The following is an 18,762-nucleotide window of genomic DNA, read 5'->3' as shown; positions in this document are numbered from 1 at the left end:
ACAGCACAATAACAGATGCAATGTGGCCCCCAAAGGGGATGCTCCCAGTAAGTGCTCAAGACACATTTGTTATTTCGAATTGCACAAGCCAAATGGAGAAATCGGTTATGAGAAAAGGGAATGTAAAAAAGACAACTGGACCCGGGACCTCTAATGTTTCACTTCCAGCTTATCTGGGCAAGTGAATCATCAGATTTCACTGCCCTCTTGGGACTTGAGTCACATATGTGCTGGTGGAGTTGCACTACTGGTGCCTGCAAAGTGCTTCAAGCTGTAATTATATCCTCCACCTCCTCAGAATGTCTAGACTAGACTTCGAGAGCTGAGAAAAAAAAATGACTGCTGCTTTCTGTAGCCCTCAAACTGGTGGGAATTCCTTAGTGGGACTCTCTTCCCAATGGACACAGGAATAAGTCCCCAGAAGTCACAACAGTCTCAGTGAAATGGAAAGGGAACAGGGGGATTTCCTCTCAAGTGGAAAGAGTCTTGTCAAATACCAGTGATAGAAACACAAAGGAATGCTGCCAGTGATCTCCAGGGAAATTTTGTAAATGACTTATCATTGTGATATTCATAATTATACTGCATCTTTATAACACATGTGCCCTTCACTAGGGCAAGCATTTCACATACTTTGTTGCATCTCGCTTCTATAACTGTGTGATGAAGTGAATGAACTCTATCTACTACAGGTGCCCGAACTTTTGTGATGAGTCTGGCATCATCTTAGACGTTTACTTTAGGCCAGGTACCACAGGGTTCTCGTGTACAGTTCTGGGTCCCCAAGACCCTCCCAAGGACTCTATAAAATCTAAAGGGCTTTCACATTAACATGAAGAAATTGTTCTCCCTTTCTATTGTGTTTACATTTTTATTTATTTATTTTTAATTTTATAATTTAATGTAATTTTACATATCAGCCACGGATTCCCCGTCCTCCCTCCTCCTGCCCCCCCCCCCCGCCCTCCCTCCAATCCATCCCCCATTCCCATCTCCTCCAGGGCAAAGACTCCCCTGGGGATTCAGCTCAGCTTGGTAGATTCAGTCGAGGCAGGTCCAGTCCCCTCCTCCCTTCACCCAGGCTGAGCGAAGTGTCCCAGCGTAGGCCCCAGGCTCCAAACAGCCAGCTTGTGCACTAAGGGCAGGTCCTGGTTCCACTGATAGTGAGATAGAAAAGATAGAGAAGCTACCAGCACCATAGCACAACCAAGGCCGCCTCAAAACCACACCAGTGGTATTCATTTCTTCATTGCCATCAACCTGCAGTAGAAAACAGTGTACATAAACATGCATTTCATGAAAGAGAATAATTATCCACTGTACTGCTTTTCAACCCTTGAACACATGACTCCTTATCATTCTGCATGAGGAAATGAGAAGCTCATAGTGTATCTTGATGACCGAGGAAAGGCACCTGACTGAGTGTTGTAGCTGCAGTCTTAACCAGACTCACTCTTCAAGCATTACCATTTGTCCTTGAAAGAACAGATGAGCACCCGTGGCACTGAGACTCAGGCCTTGTGCTGGCGTGATTAGTTTCTAAGGACAAACTGCCTCATAGAGTTTAACATAATATGAATTTTCCACTATTGTGATTTCTGAATCTACATTACAGATAACTTTCAAGAAATGTGCATTCAAAAGGCTGGGGAGTTCAATCTGTAAACTGCTTGCTCCATGAGCACGAGGACCTGAATTTGATCCCCAGCACCCACCTAAAAGTTAAGTAGGCATGGTGACTTTATACACTTGCAATCTCAGTGCTCTGAGGGTAGAATTAGAAGGATCTACGGAGCTTGCTAGCCAGCCATTCTACCTTAGTCAAGGCAAGGAATTCCAGGTTGTCTCAAAAAGTAAACAAAAATAAGGTGCAAAGCCACTGAGAAAGACTCAACATTGACTTCTGGCCTCCAAATACACATGCCCCTGCGTATACACACACACACACACACACACACACACTCTGACTTCACGTTTTAATGTAGTATCAAGAAAACCTATTAAAATATAACTCTTTTTTCTACAAATGCATATCTACATGAAGCTGTTTTTTAACCACTATTAAATCAATATATAGGAACACATTAAGTTCTAAATGAATTAGGAGAATGTGTCTTCTTCTAAGTCACTGAGATTCACAAAATTATCACTTTTATAGCTATATTTTTTAGAGAAATGGAACTATGTCATAATTAAAATGTTAACTCCAACTGAAGCTGTTGCTGGCAACTGGAATCCCAGCATTCAAGACACTATGCCAAAAATTTGAGGCCGGCTACAAAGCTGTTACAACCAGCCTAGACCACAAAGTCAGACCCTGTCTCTCACACCACCCAGCCTCAGTTATGACATATCCAACAACCATAACACCTAAGGCTCAAAGAACATTTCAGAAAAGGGGGCAGAAATGTGAGAGCCAAAGAACCAAGACAACTGCCTCAAGACAGTGTCTTCTAGACATGGTAGGGATGTTGCTCCCGTGAACTCTCAATGATATGGTTGCCTGAAAAAGACCACACCTGTTGACATGCCAAAATGGATAGGGATAAATTTAACAAAGCTCATCTCTAGATAAAGAGCTACAGGCAGTCAATGGCTGCTGAGAGAAGGAGAATCAGTTTTTTTCAATGATGAGCCCCCTGATAGGTTTCACAATTCTAAGTGGTCAGTTCTAAACCCATGTACATCTAGGCAACACTACTTAGACTAAATTGTAAATATATGAGTATGCATATATGTGTAACTGTAGCTAGAGTTTTCCTGCCTTGCCCACAGTCAGGACAAATTTCTGTCACCCGCCAGTCCCACAGCCACTCAGACCCAACCAAGTAAACACAGAGACTTATATTGCTTACAAACTGTGTGGCCGTGGCAGGCTTCTTGCTAACTGTTCTTATAGCTTAAATTAATCCATTTCTATAAATCTATACCTTGCCACATGGCTCGTGGCTTACCGGCATCTTCACATGCTGTTTGTCATGGCAGTGGCTGGCAGTGTCTCCCTTTCCCTTTCTGTTCCCTTAATTCTCCTCTCTTAGTCCTGCCTATACTTCCTGCCTGGCCACTGGCCAATCAGTGTTTTATTTATTGACCAATCAGAGCAATTTGACATACAGACCATCCCACAGCATGTAACAATAAAAAATATAGAAGTCATGAATTTGCGAGGGGTGGTGTTGTGACATGGGAGGAGCTGGGGAGGGGAGGGAGATGGAAATGCTGTAAATACAATATACTGTCATATGAAATTCTCAAAAAAATATTAAATTAAAAAATGTCAATTATATAAAGCAATTCATTATTATGTTCAACAAGTTATAACTTCTAGTACAATAAATAGCTATTTATATAATCTATATCTTAAGATATAAAGTAAAAATAAAATTTTGGGAGGGGTTCTTAATTTTTTAAGAGTACAAAAGTGTGCTAGAGCCAAAATCTTGTGAGAAGCACCATTGTAGTGAAGCTTCAGCAGGGTAATGAAATTCCAGAGCTGAGAGTCTGTTGGGGTACTAGAAAATCTGGAAGACAGACTTGGGTAGAAAAACAGTTACTAGCTTCAGGACTACCAAAGAAAATTATAAGAATTAAAATTAATAAATATGTAACTCAATGTCTGCAAAAAGTCACCAGCATTCCGATGTCATTAACTGTCCTAGTTAGCATTCAAAAAGATCTCATTATGTCTACTTCAATTTAATGATTCAGTTTTCTCACTTCACAGATTCCCTAAAATATACATATTGATTATAGAGAACCCATAAACCAATCGTAAATTAAATGAAAGTTTACATAGAGCCAAGTAATTTATAAAATAAAAATATAAAAATCCTTATAAAATTTTAAGGTGGAGGTTTTTAGTGTGGAGCATGGGCACAGTTAACGTGTTTGATATGCTGCAGAGAGAGACCTCCAGATGTTAGAATATGGAACACTGTGAAGGCCCAACCCTAAATACAGCATCGCTTTTCCTTTGAATTATACCCAACCTAAGAAGCAGTGTGATAAAAGGACATATCCTAACGATGTGAAAGAGACATCTTCAGCAAGCCAGATCCATCACCCTTACCTTTGGCAGAAGAGGGGAAGAAAAAGCCCAAAGACAGCACAATAAACTGCTCAGCGCAGCCAGCAAACCCCAGCGGAGGGAGAGCAGATGCTGCGCTTCGGTTGCCAACTATGGCAGGCACATCAGGTCAGGCCCAGGGCTCCTGGCAGGAGAGTTAGCTCAGACCTCACACCCACACTCTCATCCTTATGTACGAGCAAAGTAGGGCTAATCGGTTCACCATGGGCTTGTGTCGGGGGGACAGAGAAAGTCTGGGCAGGGGCGGAAAGGCATTCGTCCCAAAGACTGAGTGGTCAAGGCAGAGTCACCCAGCAACCTGCCCCACCCCTATTTGTCAGGCCTGGGCTTCTCTGGTACCTCAGGAGCATATTCCCTGACTGACCAGTAGTGACCTGGATTGCAGAGACCTTTCTCAACTTCCTCACTTGAAAAGTGTCTTCTGTTTTCCCTGTCCCAGTGACAAACGGGAAACAATGCTGGCCCTCCCTTAACTTTACAGTATCAGACTTGGCGACAACATGGCTGCCTCTCTGCAGAGATCTCCCACGGTATTAAGGCTATTTACTTTCCTCTTCACCTGACTTTTCCATAGCTGCTGCTATAAGTGCATTTTCTTTATTTTTTAACTTTCTTTTTATTTATTCTTTGTGTCTTTCACATCATGCATCTCAATCCTTCATATCCACTCTCTGCCTTTGCCACCCTACCCCCCAAAATAAAATAAAATTGAAGAGAAAAAAAAACAGAAAAAGGAAAGGAGAAAAGGAAAAATCTCATCATGGAAGCTGCAGTGTGACACAGTGAGTCACGCAGTAAATCCTTTTGTCTATACATCTTTACTTGCAAGTGTTCATTGCAAAGTCATTGGTCTGTTTCCGAAACCTCTGGTTTCTGCTACACTATCTATGCTGGGCCCTCACTGGGACTCCTCTTGGGCATCCTGTTGTTGCCCTGTGTCATGGAGATCCTGCAGCTTTGAGTATGCAGGACTGGCCCCTTTGTTTGCTTCCACAGATCATAGCTTGGGTACATGTCGGGGTGGGACAACTCATAACCCTGGTTCTGTGCCTGGGTAGTTATAGGATTCGTCAGCCCTTCAGCTCTCCCTCATCCTCACCACCAGGGTGAGCCCTTCAGCACTGCCCTAGCTAGTTCACTCCTTGCAGCAATGAGCAAGAGGCGGGACCAGTTGTCCTGCTTTGACACCCTCAGAGTCCACACTCCCACACTTGGACCATCAGGGCCATCTCTACTCTGTTACCCAGGTGAGGTGCAGTGCAGCTGATGAGGAACAGGGCCAGCTTCCCACCAGTCATAGGTGGTTGTGTGTGGGGGGGGAGAACATCTCTCCCCTGCCCATACCACCATACAGCAGATCACAGGCAGAGCCAGATCTCCCAGGCTCACATTTTCAGGCAGTTCACCTGCACCTGTCAATAAGGATCAGCTTTGCTGTGTTGCCCAGGCTAGGCACAGGGTCCACTTTCCTGAGTGCTGCAGCTAAGGAGAAGGGTCAGTTCCCTTGCTCACCACAGGTAGGAGGGGCAAGAGGGGAGGGCATCTTTCCCTCGCCCTTTCCACCACATGGCAGATGGGGGGGGGTGGCCAGCTATTCTACTCTCACACACTCAGGGCCAGCTCACCCTTGCCTCCGCCAACAGGATCAGCTCTACTGTGCTGCCCAAGTGAGGAGCAGAACCTGCTTTCCTGAGTGCTAGCTGGTAAGGGGTAGGGTCAGCTTCCTCATCTGTCACAGGCCACAAAGGGTAAGGGGGGGAATATCTCTCCCCTGCCCATGTCAGTGCATGACAGATGAGTAGTGGGGATAGCTGGCCCACACTCACAGCTTTGGAGCTGGTTCACCCACATGTCAACCAACAGGGTCAACTCTACTGTGCTGTCTAGGGGAGGTGCAGGGCCTGTTCTCCTCAGTGATGCCGCTGGGGAGGGGCAGGGGCAGCTCTCCCACCCTCTTCCCTCCCAGGGGCGGGGAGAGGGCATCTCTTCCCCTCCTATGCTACCATATGGCAGATGAGGGTGGGTCAGCTCTACTGGGTAACAGTGAGGTGCAGGACCCACTTTCCCAGTGTTGCAGCTGGTAAAGTGGAGAGTCAGTTCCCTTGCCAGCTAGAGGTGGTGGGGGAAGGGAAAAGGGCATCTTTCCCTCATCCCCACCACACACCTCAAATGAGGGAGGCAGTACCACCTATGTCCCTCTCACACTCAGGGCTGGTTCACCCATGCCCCTGTCTACAGGGTCAAGTCTACTACACTGCCCAGGTGAGATGCAGGGCCTGTCCTCCAGAGTGCTGCAGCTGATGAGGGGTTGGGTCAGGTCTCCCATCTGCTTTAGGTGGTGAGGGGAGGAGGCCATCTTTCCCTCACCCATGCCACCACATAGCATACAAGAGGGCTCAACCTGCTCTCCCATTCTCATACCCTCAGGACCAGCTTGCCCATGCCCCTGTGAAGGGGATAAGCCCTCTTGTGCTGCCCAGGCAAGGTGTAGGACCCTCTCTCCTGAGTGCTTCAGCTGGTAAAGGGCAGGACCAGTTCTCCCTAAAGTTAGTGAGGGGCGAGTGTAGCTGGAGTTTTCTCTCTGGGTTCCGCCAAGTCATGGCAGTCCCTTAGCCCTTATAAAATAAACATACAGACACTTACATTATTTAAACTGCTTGGCCATTAGCTCAGGTCTATCATTGTCTAGCTCTTACTCTTATATTTAGCCCATTTCTATTAATCTATACTTTGCCACATGGCTCATGGCTTATTGGTACCTTACATCTTCCTTGTCCTGGCGGCGGCTCCAGCAGTCTTCCCCTCTGACTTCCTGTTCCCTCCTGTCAGTTCCTCCTATACTATTCTCCTCTCTGTTAGTTCCGCCTATACTTCCTGTCTGGCTACTGGCCAATCAGTGTTTTATTTATATAGAATAATATCCACAGCACTTCCCCTTTTCTTCTTTTTCAAAAAGGAAGATTTTAACTTTAACATAGTAAATTACATATAACAAAACAATTATCGAGCAAGAATTACAGTTACAATATTAAAGAAGATAACCTATCTATCTTAATTTGTGAGTTTAAGGTTTCATATCTAACTTATCTTTTATCATAACTAAGGAAAATTATATCTAGCTTCAACTACATCAAAGACCTCAGAAGGATATAATATTACCTGAGAAATGGGAGAATGATGCAAGCAACTTTTGGGAGTCTTGCAGGGTAGACAGAGACAGCTGGCAGCCTGGACAGTCATCCAAAGGTTTTTTTTTGTAAAGTTGGAGCATCTGTCTTCAGCCCACAGGGCTAGAGTCTCTCAGTCATTTTTTGTGTGTGTGTGTGTCCTGTAGAATGTCTGGCAGTTTCCTCTGCAAAGCAGGAACCTGAAGGACCATTTTGTCAAGCAAAGTTTAGTGGTCACCTTCCTATGGGTCCTGCATGTCCAGTTGATACATTTTTTGAAGTAGTCCAGGCTGCTCCCTTTTTTGGGAATGGAACTGTGTAGGCGTTCCCTTGTTATATAGAACTTTGCAGGCAGGTTTAGTTACCCGCCAGCCGGGCAGGAAGCTGAGGGCGGGAGCCACCCATGCCTTTGGAATTTGCCCCACATTGGGCGCCAGATATTGGTGAAATTATTAAGGCCACTCCACGTAGTTAAAAGGGAGGTTTATTTAGTGGCGTAACTTACAAATGAAAGGGATAGGTAGATCATAGGGTCTGGGAAAGACATAGCGCTGTTTGGCAGTGTTCTCTGGAGAACTCTGCTTGGTCTACCTCCAGCGTCCAGGGTCCAAGAACCAAGAGAAGGCGACGCATCTGGATCTCGGGTCTTCAGCCCCCTTCTTGGCCCCACCTTGTAGGTATGATAGTTACCGAAGCCTCAATGGGGGTTGGAACTTCCAGACCAAAGCTGGAATGGCTACCCACTACAGGCGGGGCCAACTCTATACAGCCTACCCACTCCGCCTTTATGGTATCAGGAGCCACCAACAGCAACAAAGACAGCACCTGCATCAGAGCCATGAACCCAGATATGGAGCCCAGCAGCAGCCCAGGCCCCGATATTACCATGGCCCTGGGTGGCAATCAAGCCATCTACCTCAACCCACTCCTCACCTTTCTCTCTTCTGATATGCCCCTGTCCTGTGAACCATTCTGTCTGTCTCTTTCTCACATACCACACCATACATTTGCTCACCATACTACCTGTCTGCCTGGCACCACAAGGTGCCAGGTGGACCCATGTTTTCTCCTTGGAGCTGGGGCAAACTGCTCCAGGCCTGCATGTGGGTCCCTTGCCCCACTCTGTCTGTCATGGTGCTGGGCAGGACCATGCTTCCTCGTCACAAAGAGATCATAATAGTATCCAACTGCCAGGCATCTCTGGGGCACTGGGCAGGCTCCTGGTTGGTCTGGAGGTGTTGCTGGAGTCCTCTGCAGACCGGGGCTAGAAACCCTGGTCTGCATTTAGTTGAGTCCCACCTATCCGAGCCACACGGCGTGGGTGTTCCATTCTCTTTATTTTTAACAATGTAAAGAACATAAGCAAAGTCAGTAATAGATTGTCCATAAGTGGCAGCCTCTTAGTTGGCCACTAGTCTCATAGTTCTCTGATTTTTCCTACATTGAAGTGAGAATATTTCTCCTGTCAAGAGAAGACAAATGGGCTGGACAGTGGTGGCTCACACCTTTAATCCCAGCACTCAGGAGGCAGAGGCAGGTGGATCTCTGTGAGCTCGAAGTCAGTCTGGTCCACAGAACAAGTTCCAGGGCTGCACAGAAAAACACGGCCTTGAAAAACCAGAGAGAGAGAGAGAGAGACAGACAGACAGACAGACAGAGACAGAGAGAGAGAGAGAGACAGAGAGAGAGAGAGAGAGAGAGAGAGAGAGAGAGAGAGAGACAGAGAGAGAGAGAGAGAGAGAGATAACAGATTCACTTCCATTCTCTGGAACAGCCCAGTTTACTAAATTAACAAATAATAAAAACAGGAAGTGGACAAAAACCATGAATGTTAAACAAGGATTGTAAACTTGAAATATTTCATTCCACAGATCAATGCTTTAAGCATATGCACACACATACATTGCAGCAACACAATGCAATAGAATTGTGCAGTTGATGATAAAATTTCAACCCAGTATAGAAGCCATGTGGCTAAGAAGGTAACAAAATGATGAGGCTCTATAACATGTAGAAGTCATCTTTGAATCAGGTCCACTTGTATTTAAAATAGGATCATTTGGAGATGAAACAAATGTCTAAAACCGGGTCTTGAGGCCCAATTCTTCCTTCAGACACCCCCTTTTACCACCACCAACAGGTTCCAATGATCTAGCCTTTGTTCTTCATATGAATATCAGCATTTCCCCATGCAGACATCCAGGCTTCCCAGCCAAAGCAAAGGAAGTCCACAGTCTTCTAGGAGCATTTTTTTATTCTTGTAACATGCATGTAACATACTGATTTAATTTCTGATATTTGTTGAATACCAGTGTAGATGATAGATAGATAGATAGATAGATAGATAGATAGATAGATAGATAGATAGATAGATAGACAGGTGATAAATAGATAAATAGCTAGAAGATAAACAGGCAGGCAGACAGATATCTTCGAAGTTTTTTTTATCAGATATAAAGAACTCTTCCACTAACCATATTTTCTTTGCTTTCTGTCCAGACCCCTTTGAGTAAGAATGCTACCTTTTCCCCATCTACCCTCCCCAGAAAGTGAACACCAATCTCCTGGCGGCTGTTCTTTTTGTCCTTCCTGCTGCAGACAACTTCCTGCTTTGTTGTTTCAGTTGATCCAGTTGTGACTAAAGCATCACATGTACTTTCTCTGAACATGTAACCTCTGATCATGAAAAACAAAGCAAGATACTTGGATGATGTCTCTGGCAAGACTCCTCTCTCATCTGCTTCTAGTTCAGAGCTGGCCTTTGACAGCCCCGTGTCTGACATCATGACTCCAAGTGGGTGTGGAGGCTGCTCTGATCTCTCTGAAGTTGAATGGATCCAAGGAGAGCTATTTGTTGCTCCTAATGAAAAGAAGGGTTTTTACACCCCAGCTTCATGTAGACATAAGCTTATCACCAATTTCTCCAGAGTAGGTCTATCTCATTTGACATAAGGGAAGCTTGCTTATGAGACATGAACGTCTCTTGAATTCTGAGTTTGCTGCGAGAAGACAACAGAGGTTTTAAAACTACATACTGCTGGTGTCTTCAGATCTCCTTGGAGGATGTCCTTTAAAAGATCTTCACCAACCTCCCATTTCTCTATGTCATTCCCTTTAACTGAAGTCATCATTCCTTGTCTATAAAACAATGGCTTAATTGATCTCCCTCTTCTGCTGTCCCTTGCTGTCACTCTTCGACTTGCTTCTGGCTGGATCTTTTGTTTTTAAGTATAACATTCTTATTAATTTAGTATAATTTCTTTGAAACACAAACTTAAGCAAGACCAAATGCCCTTGCCACCTACCTCCAACAATTCCTCATTGTTTATAGGAAAAAATAATAAGTTCACTAACAAACACGTACAGCTACCCAGCCTCAAGGCCCACACTAACCTTTTCATATTCTCTGTGTCACTCTGAACAAGTGATGTTCTCTGGCCTATTAGCCATGGTAGCAGACATCAAGACCAAGTAAAGCAGGCAAAAAACAGATCTGGATGAGGTAAACTATAGGAACTGCCAGAGTCTAGGAACACAACATCCCCACTCCTGATTAAAGTAAAGCAGGTATAAATTTGACATATTGTGATAACTTTTACTCATACAATTCTAAATGTCCCAAAGGTCTCCTGTGCCCCCAGCCACTCCTGTGTCTTTGCACAGCCCATTACATCACAGAGCTCAGTTCGAACACTGGTTCCTTCAGAACTCTTACCTGCCTAGCAAATGAGTTTGCAGGCTCCTTTGTAAGCTTCAGACTTGTTGAAAGTGGAGGTTTTAACTCTTCATTGAGTGAGTACACAGAATAAATGCTTAGCATAGATATGTTTTATATGCACCCAAGATCTCTTTTTCCTTTGTTGAAAACAGCCGCTACCTTTAAGGAACTTGTTTTTGTTTTGCTTCTGAGATGAGATTTTATTACTGAATCCATCCAGACCAGGAACCTGGGATCGGTTTACCTCAGCCTCCTAAGTGCTGAGACTACAGATGTGTGTCAACAAGGATTTGTCCTTTATACTTGTCCTCTACCCTTTATAACCAAGACAGTTCTGCTAAGTAAGTAAAGGCCTCTGACTCAAGATCAACCAATTAATATATTTTGCTTAGAAATGAATAGGGTCCAAATACGATGAAAAGCACCTGAAGTGGCAGATCTGTAGAGGAGTCACAAGGGCCCTGTTTCCCAAAGTCTTTGTGAGCTTTTGCTGTGCAGCAAACAATCCCAAAGCTCAGCAGCACTAACATATCTCAAAATTCTGATAATGAATGGCATCTCTCCTGGACTTCAGAGGCATGCACATAAATTTACAACAGGCTCAGCAAACAGGAGACTTGTTGGTCTAGAGTTTCTTAAGTTGGTATTTGCTGTCCTTCATGGCATCTCTTCTCCACATTTCTCAGTTGATTGTATTCACATTCAGCTGGGCAAATTTCCAGATGAGAGAGTAGAAACTCACAAGGCTCATTAAAACCCAGGTTCAAACTTGTCCCTTCATGGTATACATGCATTCCATTGAAAGAAGCAAGTCACAGGATCATTCCACATTTAAGGGGGACAAAAGCTAGTCTTTCTTACTAGATAAGGAGCTATGAAAACATACTTCAAACAGTGTGGACACAGACAGGTGGAAAAAGCATAGGCAAGTCTATGAACTACTGTAGCCTTGCTATTTAGTTCTCTGTTAATTTTCCTATCCACTCACTAAAATTAAATGTAGTCTAAGTCAGTTTCTGTTGTTTGCACCTGAAAAACCTTAATTAGAACCTGCTTTGAAACTAATGAATGATTTAATAGATAAATGAATGTTTGGGGTCTAGAGATGGCTCCGTGGTTAAGATCACACAGTGCCCTTTCAGAGGACCTGAGTTCCTTTCCCAGCACCCATGTCAGATGGCTTACTACACCTATAACTCCAGATCCAGAGGACCCAGTGCCTTCTGACTTCACCTGCACTTATGTGCACAGACCCACATACAGACACACATTCACAATCATAAAGTCAAATTAAGTCTTTTAAAAAGAAATGTTTTGATGAGTCAAATTTAATTCTAGGCACAGTGTTGAAAAAGGTACAGAGTACACTGGCTGCCTGTGATTGACATATCATGTTCTCTTCCTATTCCTAGTTTGCACCTATAGTCACAGCCTCTGTTAGCTTGAAATGCTTCTAAGAGCTAGACCTGGGGCAAAACGCCATTCCATTGTAACTGCTCTCTTGTCACTGGTTAAGTTGAATTTGTATTTATATTCTGTAACTATCCTCAGGTGTGTATTAATGGAGCCATATGTTATACTCCAGATTTACTTAAATACAAAACATATTTTAAAGAAAAAGAGCTATTTTAGAAATAGGGAATTTTAAAACTGAAGCAATCTCAAGACATGGTCCACTGTTTCCCAATTTGAGCCTTTTACACCCCAACTCCCACTAACTGCCAATAAAAAAATCTCCACTGCTTTAGGAGCCATTTTCCAAAAGGCTGTTAAGAAAACAGCAAGCTACATGACTAACATAGCTATTGTACAAACGACATATCTAACATGCTTCCATATAGAAAATCTGTAATTTGAGAAGAAAAGAAATGTCTTAAGAAAAATCTCTTATGAGTCAAACAACAGGAAATACATCATCACTTTTGGGGAGCTATAGACAGTTTTGTTTCCTTGGTGGGAACAGTGGTATATATAAGAAAAGTTGAATCCAGTTATACACATGTGTAATATGTACCCTGCTGGCAACTTGTCATGTATGATTTAAGCTTGTTAAAAGCAGACTCTGGGGGTAAAGAGGGCTCTCCTGTTCTAAACTCCAGTGTATTTATTTCAAAACTTCCTGTCCTGGGCACCTAGCTCGGTGATGATGAGAAAGGAGAACAGCAAATCGTTAAGGGGAAAACAAACAAACAAAAACATTGTCTTTGAGAACTGCCAGAAGGTAAACCATTCCTAGCCGAGGTTGCTCTTGTTTACCCCATGGTATAAAAAGCCTGTAGTAGGACCAAAAAACCAGAAGCTCATCCATGGGGGTGTTGTACCCTGGAATCTCTCCATCAGTTACTCCATCATGACCATTTGGGGGGCTTCCTCAGTCATGGTATTCTGTTTGTACTCTCAATTGGGTTACTCCAATCATTCTTACTGGATACTGCAAAGGCCCAATTTGATAATGTTTTGCAATCTATCTGCTGCGTGAATCTTGCTGTCTGCTAATTGTTTGTTTCTTTCACTTGCTATAAATTTAATAAACCCACTCATTCAAATGTGAAACCATAGCTATCAAAGACCACACTACAGAGAACAAGAAGACCTTGTATTTTTGTCATAGTTACAGTTCCTTAGGCTTTTCATGGTATGGTTCCCTCAGCCTACAAAAAGTTCCAGATGCTAATCATTATGGTGATTTATAATAAAGAAATATTTATGAAAGTAAGAAAGTCCTCAAGGTTTTACAGCCTTGGGAGACTCAACATTCAGGTTTTATGCAGTGCCCTTAACTTAAGCATTGCTCCTTCCATTCCATGCACATTTCTCACCATTTATAACCACAAAACCATCACTCAAAGTGCTGAGATTCACATCTTTGTGGGTGAGACAAGGAGGAGCCATATCTGCTCTCACCATGTCTCGGGCCTGGGACAGGTGCCAGGACAAGCAGATAGTATCTCCGGGACTGAGCAAGATGGTGCGATGATCCCTGTGAGGGAGGCCTCCCAGGGAGGCAGAATGCTGACATCACTGGGAAACGAAAACAGTTCAGGAGAGAGTAGTTATCTTAGAAATGATCTGCCTGAATCTGAGACCAGTGAAAGGAATTTATTTCCAACACCCTTTCAAAGACCAAGGGTATTTTCTGTTAGTCCTACGATCCCACAGTACTACTTCTTGACCGAGAGATCCCAATTCAAGCAGAAAGGATCTCAACTCCAGCTCTATAAAGAGACCAAGTATGGGAAAGAGCCCTTGGAAAAACCAATTACGAAGTTTTGCTTCAAAATAAGAGCAGAGTGTGCATCTAGAAAGTTCTGCTCTAAGAAACACTAGCCATATCAATGAAGCCTCTGACGTCCGATAATCTTCTTCCTGTTAATGTGCTGATATAAGAGACTGGATAGTTAATAATGAACAGAAATGTATTCCTCAGGTGTCTGGAAGTTGCAAATCCCAGGACTGAGGAAATGGCTTGTGGTGAAAGCCTTCTGGCTGCATCATCCCTAAGTGGAATAAAGGTCAAGACTGTGTGTGTGTGCAAGGGAGAGGTAGGAGGTCCACTAGTCATCCCAAGCATTCAAGAGGCAGAGACAGGAAAATTGAGAGTTCAAGGCCAGTCTGTGATACATAACAAGTCTGAAGCAAATGTAGGCTACATATAGGCTATATAGTGACACCCTACCTGGAAAGAATAAAGATAGATAAAAAGAAAGACTGGAAGGAAGAAAGAAAACAAAGAAAGGCTGGAATGGGAAGACAATTCAGTTGGTAAAGTACTAGCTGAGCAAACAGAAGGGACATGTGTTCTGATCCATAGTATCCATGTAAGAGCCAAACACAGCAGCATGTGTCTGTAACCTCAACACTCAGAAAGTGGAGATGGAGGGTCACAGGGGCTAGCTGGGTAGCCAAGTTTAGCCAAAACAGGAAGCTCCAGGTTCAGTGAAAAACCTTGCTCCAAAAATTAAAGCGGATAGAAATAAAAGAAGATACCTGGCATTGACCTCTGTTCTCCACATATGAATGTATGGGTTAATGCACCCACATACACATGTACACACACACACACACACACACACACACACACACACACACAAAAGAGAGAGAAGGAGGGAGGAAGGGAGGAAGGGGAGAGGGAGGAAGAGAGGGTGTATATTAAGGAAAGGATGGAACAGGGAAGAGAGAGAAGGAAAAAGAAAGGGAGCAGGGAGAAGAAAAGAAAAACTACGTGGGTAGCACTATAGAGTTGTCAAAAATGTATATAATGAGGATGGAGGGTTGGCTCAGCAGTTAAGAGAACTTGTTGCTCTTCCAGAGGACCCAGGTTTCCACCACCTACGGGGCAGTTCACAGCCATCTGCAATTCCGGTTTCAAGGGATCCAAAATCTTCTTCTGGCATTCTGGGCCATCAGGCATGCACATGGTGCACAGACAAACATGTAGACAAAACACTCATACACGTAACATAAAATAAAAATAATTTTTCAAACTCCATACAATGCTTCAGTACAGACAAAAGCTTATTATGTGCAAAGTAAAAATCAGGAGAATCCCAGATGGAGTGAGAATGTGTCAAAAGAGCTAAATGAAGCCCAAGCACATGGAACAAACTCCCCTGAAAAAGGTGAGCAATGAGCAGAGACTGGGAGACTAGTGTAAAGGGAGCTGGACACAGCCCTGGACTCTCATAGACCAGGCTGTTTCCCACTGGACTACATCTCAACAATTCTGCAACCACTACACTGCAATTCACAAGTAAGTCGATGGTAGGATTCAGGTTTCTTTTTCCTTTTTCTTTTATTATTTTATATCCTGCCCGCAGTTTCCCCTCCCTCCTCTCCTTCCATCCCCTCCCCCACCACACCTCCACCCCCTCCCAATCCACTCCTCTTCTGTTTCTGTTCAGAAAGGGACAGGCGCCCCCATGGGTATCAACAAACCATACCATATCACATTGCAGTATGACTAAGCACCTCCGCTTGTATTAAGGCTGGGCAAGGCAATTCAGTATGAGGAATAGGTTACCAAAAACCTTCAAGTGTTAGGGACAGTCCCTGCTCCCATTGTTAGGAGTTCCACAAATAGACCAAGCTATATGACTGTCACATATAAGTAGGGGGCTTAGGTCGGTCTCATGCAGGCTCCCTGGTTCAGACTTGGATTCAGGTTTCCTACTGTGAGAAGTAAATTTACCAACAAGGAGAGTGAGACTTGATTAGAATTTGAAATAACAAGAATTAATAGGAGATATATACATATATATATATAATATTCATAAATGTTTGTGTTCAAATACACACATTTCTGTTTTTACTTACTGAAGATACCAAGAAGAAACAACATCCTAGAAACAATGAGACTGCTAGATCATGGTTCCTAACACCAATCTCAAAGCCAGGGCTTCCTTAGAAAGTGGTTGATTATACAATATGACCAGAATTATGCAAGATGAGTCTAATGGATATTGTTGTCCCAGAAACTAAATGAAATAAATACCAAAAAAAAAAAATAGATAAAGCTATGCTCAAGGAACATTCCTAGGAACCATGTGATGGCATTCCTAGGAACAATTTGAGCAGTAATAAAGAAGTGGTATTTTATTATACCTTAATGCATTGAATAAATATAAAGGGTATTTGCTAATGTAAGTGATCAAATAAGCAAATGAGAGTAATAAAACAAATGCCAATTACAAAGTAATTCCATATAATCCATGTAGCTACTCCTTCAAAGGGGTAGACATGAAGCTATCATTTCTTAGGTTAGTCTTACAAAGATTACTATGTGTCCACATAACCTTTGGCCTACATTGTGTTCTGCCTATGGCATGTGCTGTGTAAGGGTAACCTATAGATTGAGGGAGTGGCCAACCAATGACTGCTCTACACCAAAACTCATGCCAGGAAAGTAAGCTCACCTCTGACACTTCCTGGAGCACCAGGTCCCACAGGCTGGATGACCCAGAGACCTAAGAAAGAACCAAACACAACTGGAAGGAAAAAAATTGTCAATGTAATGATGCTTACTGATATTCTGCTATACTCATAGATTGGTGCCTAGCCCAATTGTCACCAGAGAGGCTTCATCCAGCAACTGATGCAAAAAGATGCATAACCATAGCCAAACATTAGGCAGAGTTTGGGGAATCCTGCAGAAGAGGGGGAGAAAGGATTGTGGGAGCCAGAGGGGTCAAGGAAACCACAAGAAAACTCACAGAATCAAGTAACCTGGGCTCACAGGGGCTCACAGGGGCTCACAGAGACTGAACTGACATCCAGGGAACCTGAATGGGACTGACCTAGGCCCTCTGAGTATATATTACAGTTCTGTAGCTTGGTCCTCTTGTGGGACTCCTAATAGTGGGAACAAGGGCTGTCTCCAACTCTTTTACAGGCTTTTGGAACCCTACTCCTCATACTGGGTCACCTCATCCAGCCTTAATACATGGGGAGGTATTTAGTCTTACTGCAACTTGATATGCTGTTTTGTTGATATTCATGGGAGACATGTCCTTTCCTAAACAGAAATGGAGGGGGAGTGGACTGGGGGATGGGAACAGAGGGGGGTTGGGGAGAGGGACTTGGAGGAAAGGAAGAAGGGAAACTGCAGCTAGGATGTAAAATAAATAAATTTATATACATACATATACATATATATACATACATATATAAATATACATACATACATATATGTGTGTGTGTGTGTATGTATGTATGTATAGCATGCCATTGCCATTACCCAGTGGAATATGAAGCTGTCATTCCTGGAATTCACATATGTTAAGAACAAAATGATCACTGAGGACCTAAGCAAGACTAATTGTCTTCGTCATTCCTAGATGGGGTAGAAGAATTATAAAAACTTAAATGATAAATCTTCTCTGGGAATTTATCTCTTCAAACTCTTGATGGAGTAACAAATTTTCAGTAAGAGTGGTCAATTCCAGGCATGTAGTGTTAAATACAAGAACACAAAAGTTAATGAGATCTCCACCATTGCCTCCCCTGTCTACAAACAGGAGGTCCTGGAGCTATTCCCTCTTAAACATGAGAACAGGCTTTGTTTCATAGTCTTTAAGAAGGTCAGCTTCTACAGGATAGCCATGAATGGCAAAGAGTCTGGATGGTCTGGGGCAGGCTCTGATGCTTGCGTGGCCTGAACTATTTACTCCACCAGGATTTCCCCAGGACAACAAGAAAGAGATTTCTTAGAATTATTTATGAGGTAGCCAAAAGGTCAGCCAGAGTTCTCCGTTCTGAAAGCTATCCACTCCTCTTCTTTTACTGGGATAACAATATCATATGCTGTTTCCAACAGGCTGCTCACACACACTGATACTCTGTGCCAACTACAAGGGTGGATGATGGGACATAGGGAATGATTCAGAAAAAAACAATAGCTACGATGATGATTATGTAATAACATGCATTCTAACAGGCCAAGCACTATGTTACAAGTACTGACTGACTTAATCCTTAGAATACTTCATTGAGATTAACTTTCACTCATTTCCATTTTCCCTCTAAGAAGCCGAAAATTATAATGCCTTACTTAAGGTCATGTAGAAGGCATCGAAGTGACTAAGAACATGGTCCATGAAATTCAGGAGACAAAGTCTAGCTGTTTCATATTAGCTATACAACCTTGGACAACTAATTTTACCTCTTTGTCAAACGGCTGTTGAGTAAATGATAAAGTTAACTTGACCCTCCCAAGTGTTCTGGTCCATGAAGTTTCTTCCATAAATCTAGGGATGACAAGAATTGACATAAGCCTAAAATTTGCCTAAATGTGT

The 18,762-nt window shown here is 43.2% G+C and overlaps 1 protein-coding gene across 1 annotated transcript in view; it reads right to left on the bottom strand.

Moving 5' to 3' along the window:
• Positions 1 to 1,240: 1,240 nt before the first annotated feature.
• The window catches only part of Ccdc34 (coiled-coil domain containing 34), a 128,182-nt gene continuing 110,660 nt past the window's right edge, over positions 1,241 to 18,762 (bottom strand). Inside the window, exon 7 of the mRNA XM_052726129.1 lies at positions 1,241 to 1,260. Within this exon, the coding sequence (XP_052582089.1) occupies positions 1,256 to 1,260 (5 nt within the window). The 3' untranslated portion in view covers positions 1,241 to 1,255. The remainder of the gene's footprint in view (positions 1,261 to 18,762) is intronic.

This window comes from Peromyscus californicus, unplaced genomic scaffold (assembly GCF_007827085.1).
Source record: "Peromyscus californicus insignis strain IS unplaced genomic scaffold, ASM782708v3 Scaffold_7__1_contigs__length_154581171, whole genome shotgun sequence".
Classification (NCBI taxonomy): Eukaryota; Metazoa; Chordata; class Mammalia; order Rodentia; family Cricetidae; genus Peromyscus; species Peromyscus californicus.
This window is presented reverse-complemented; position numbering and strand designations above follow the sequence as displayed.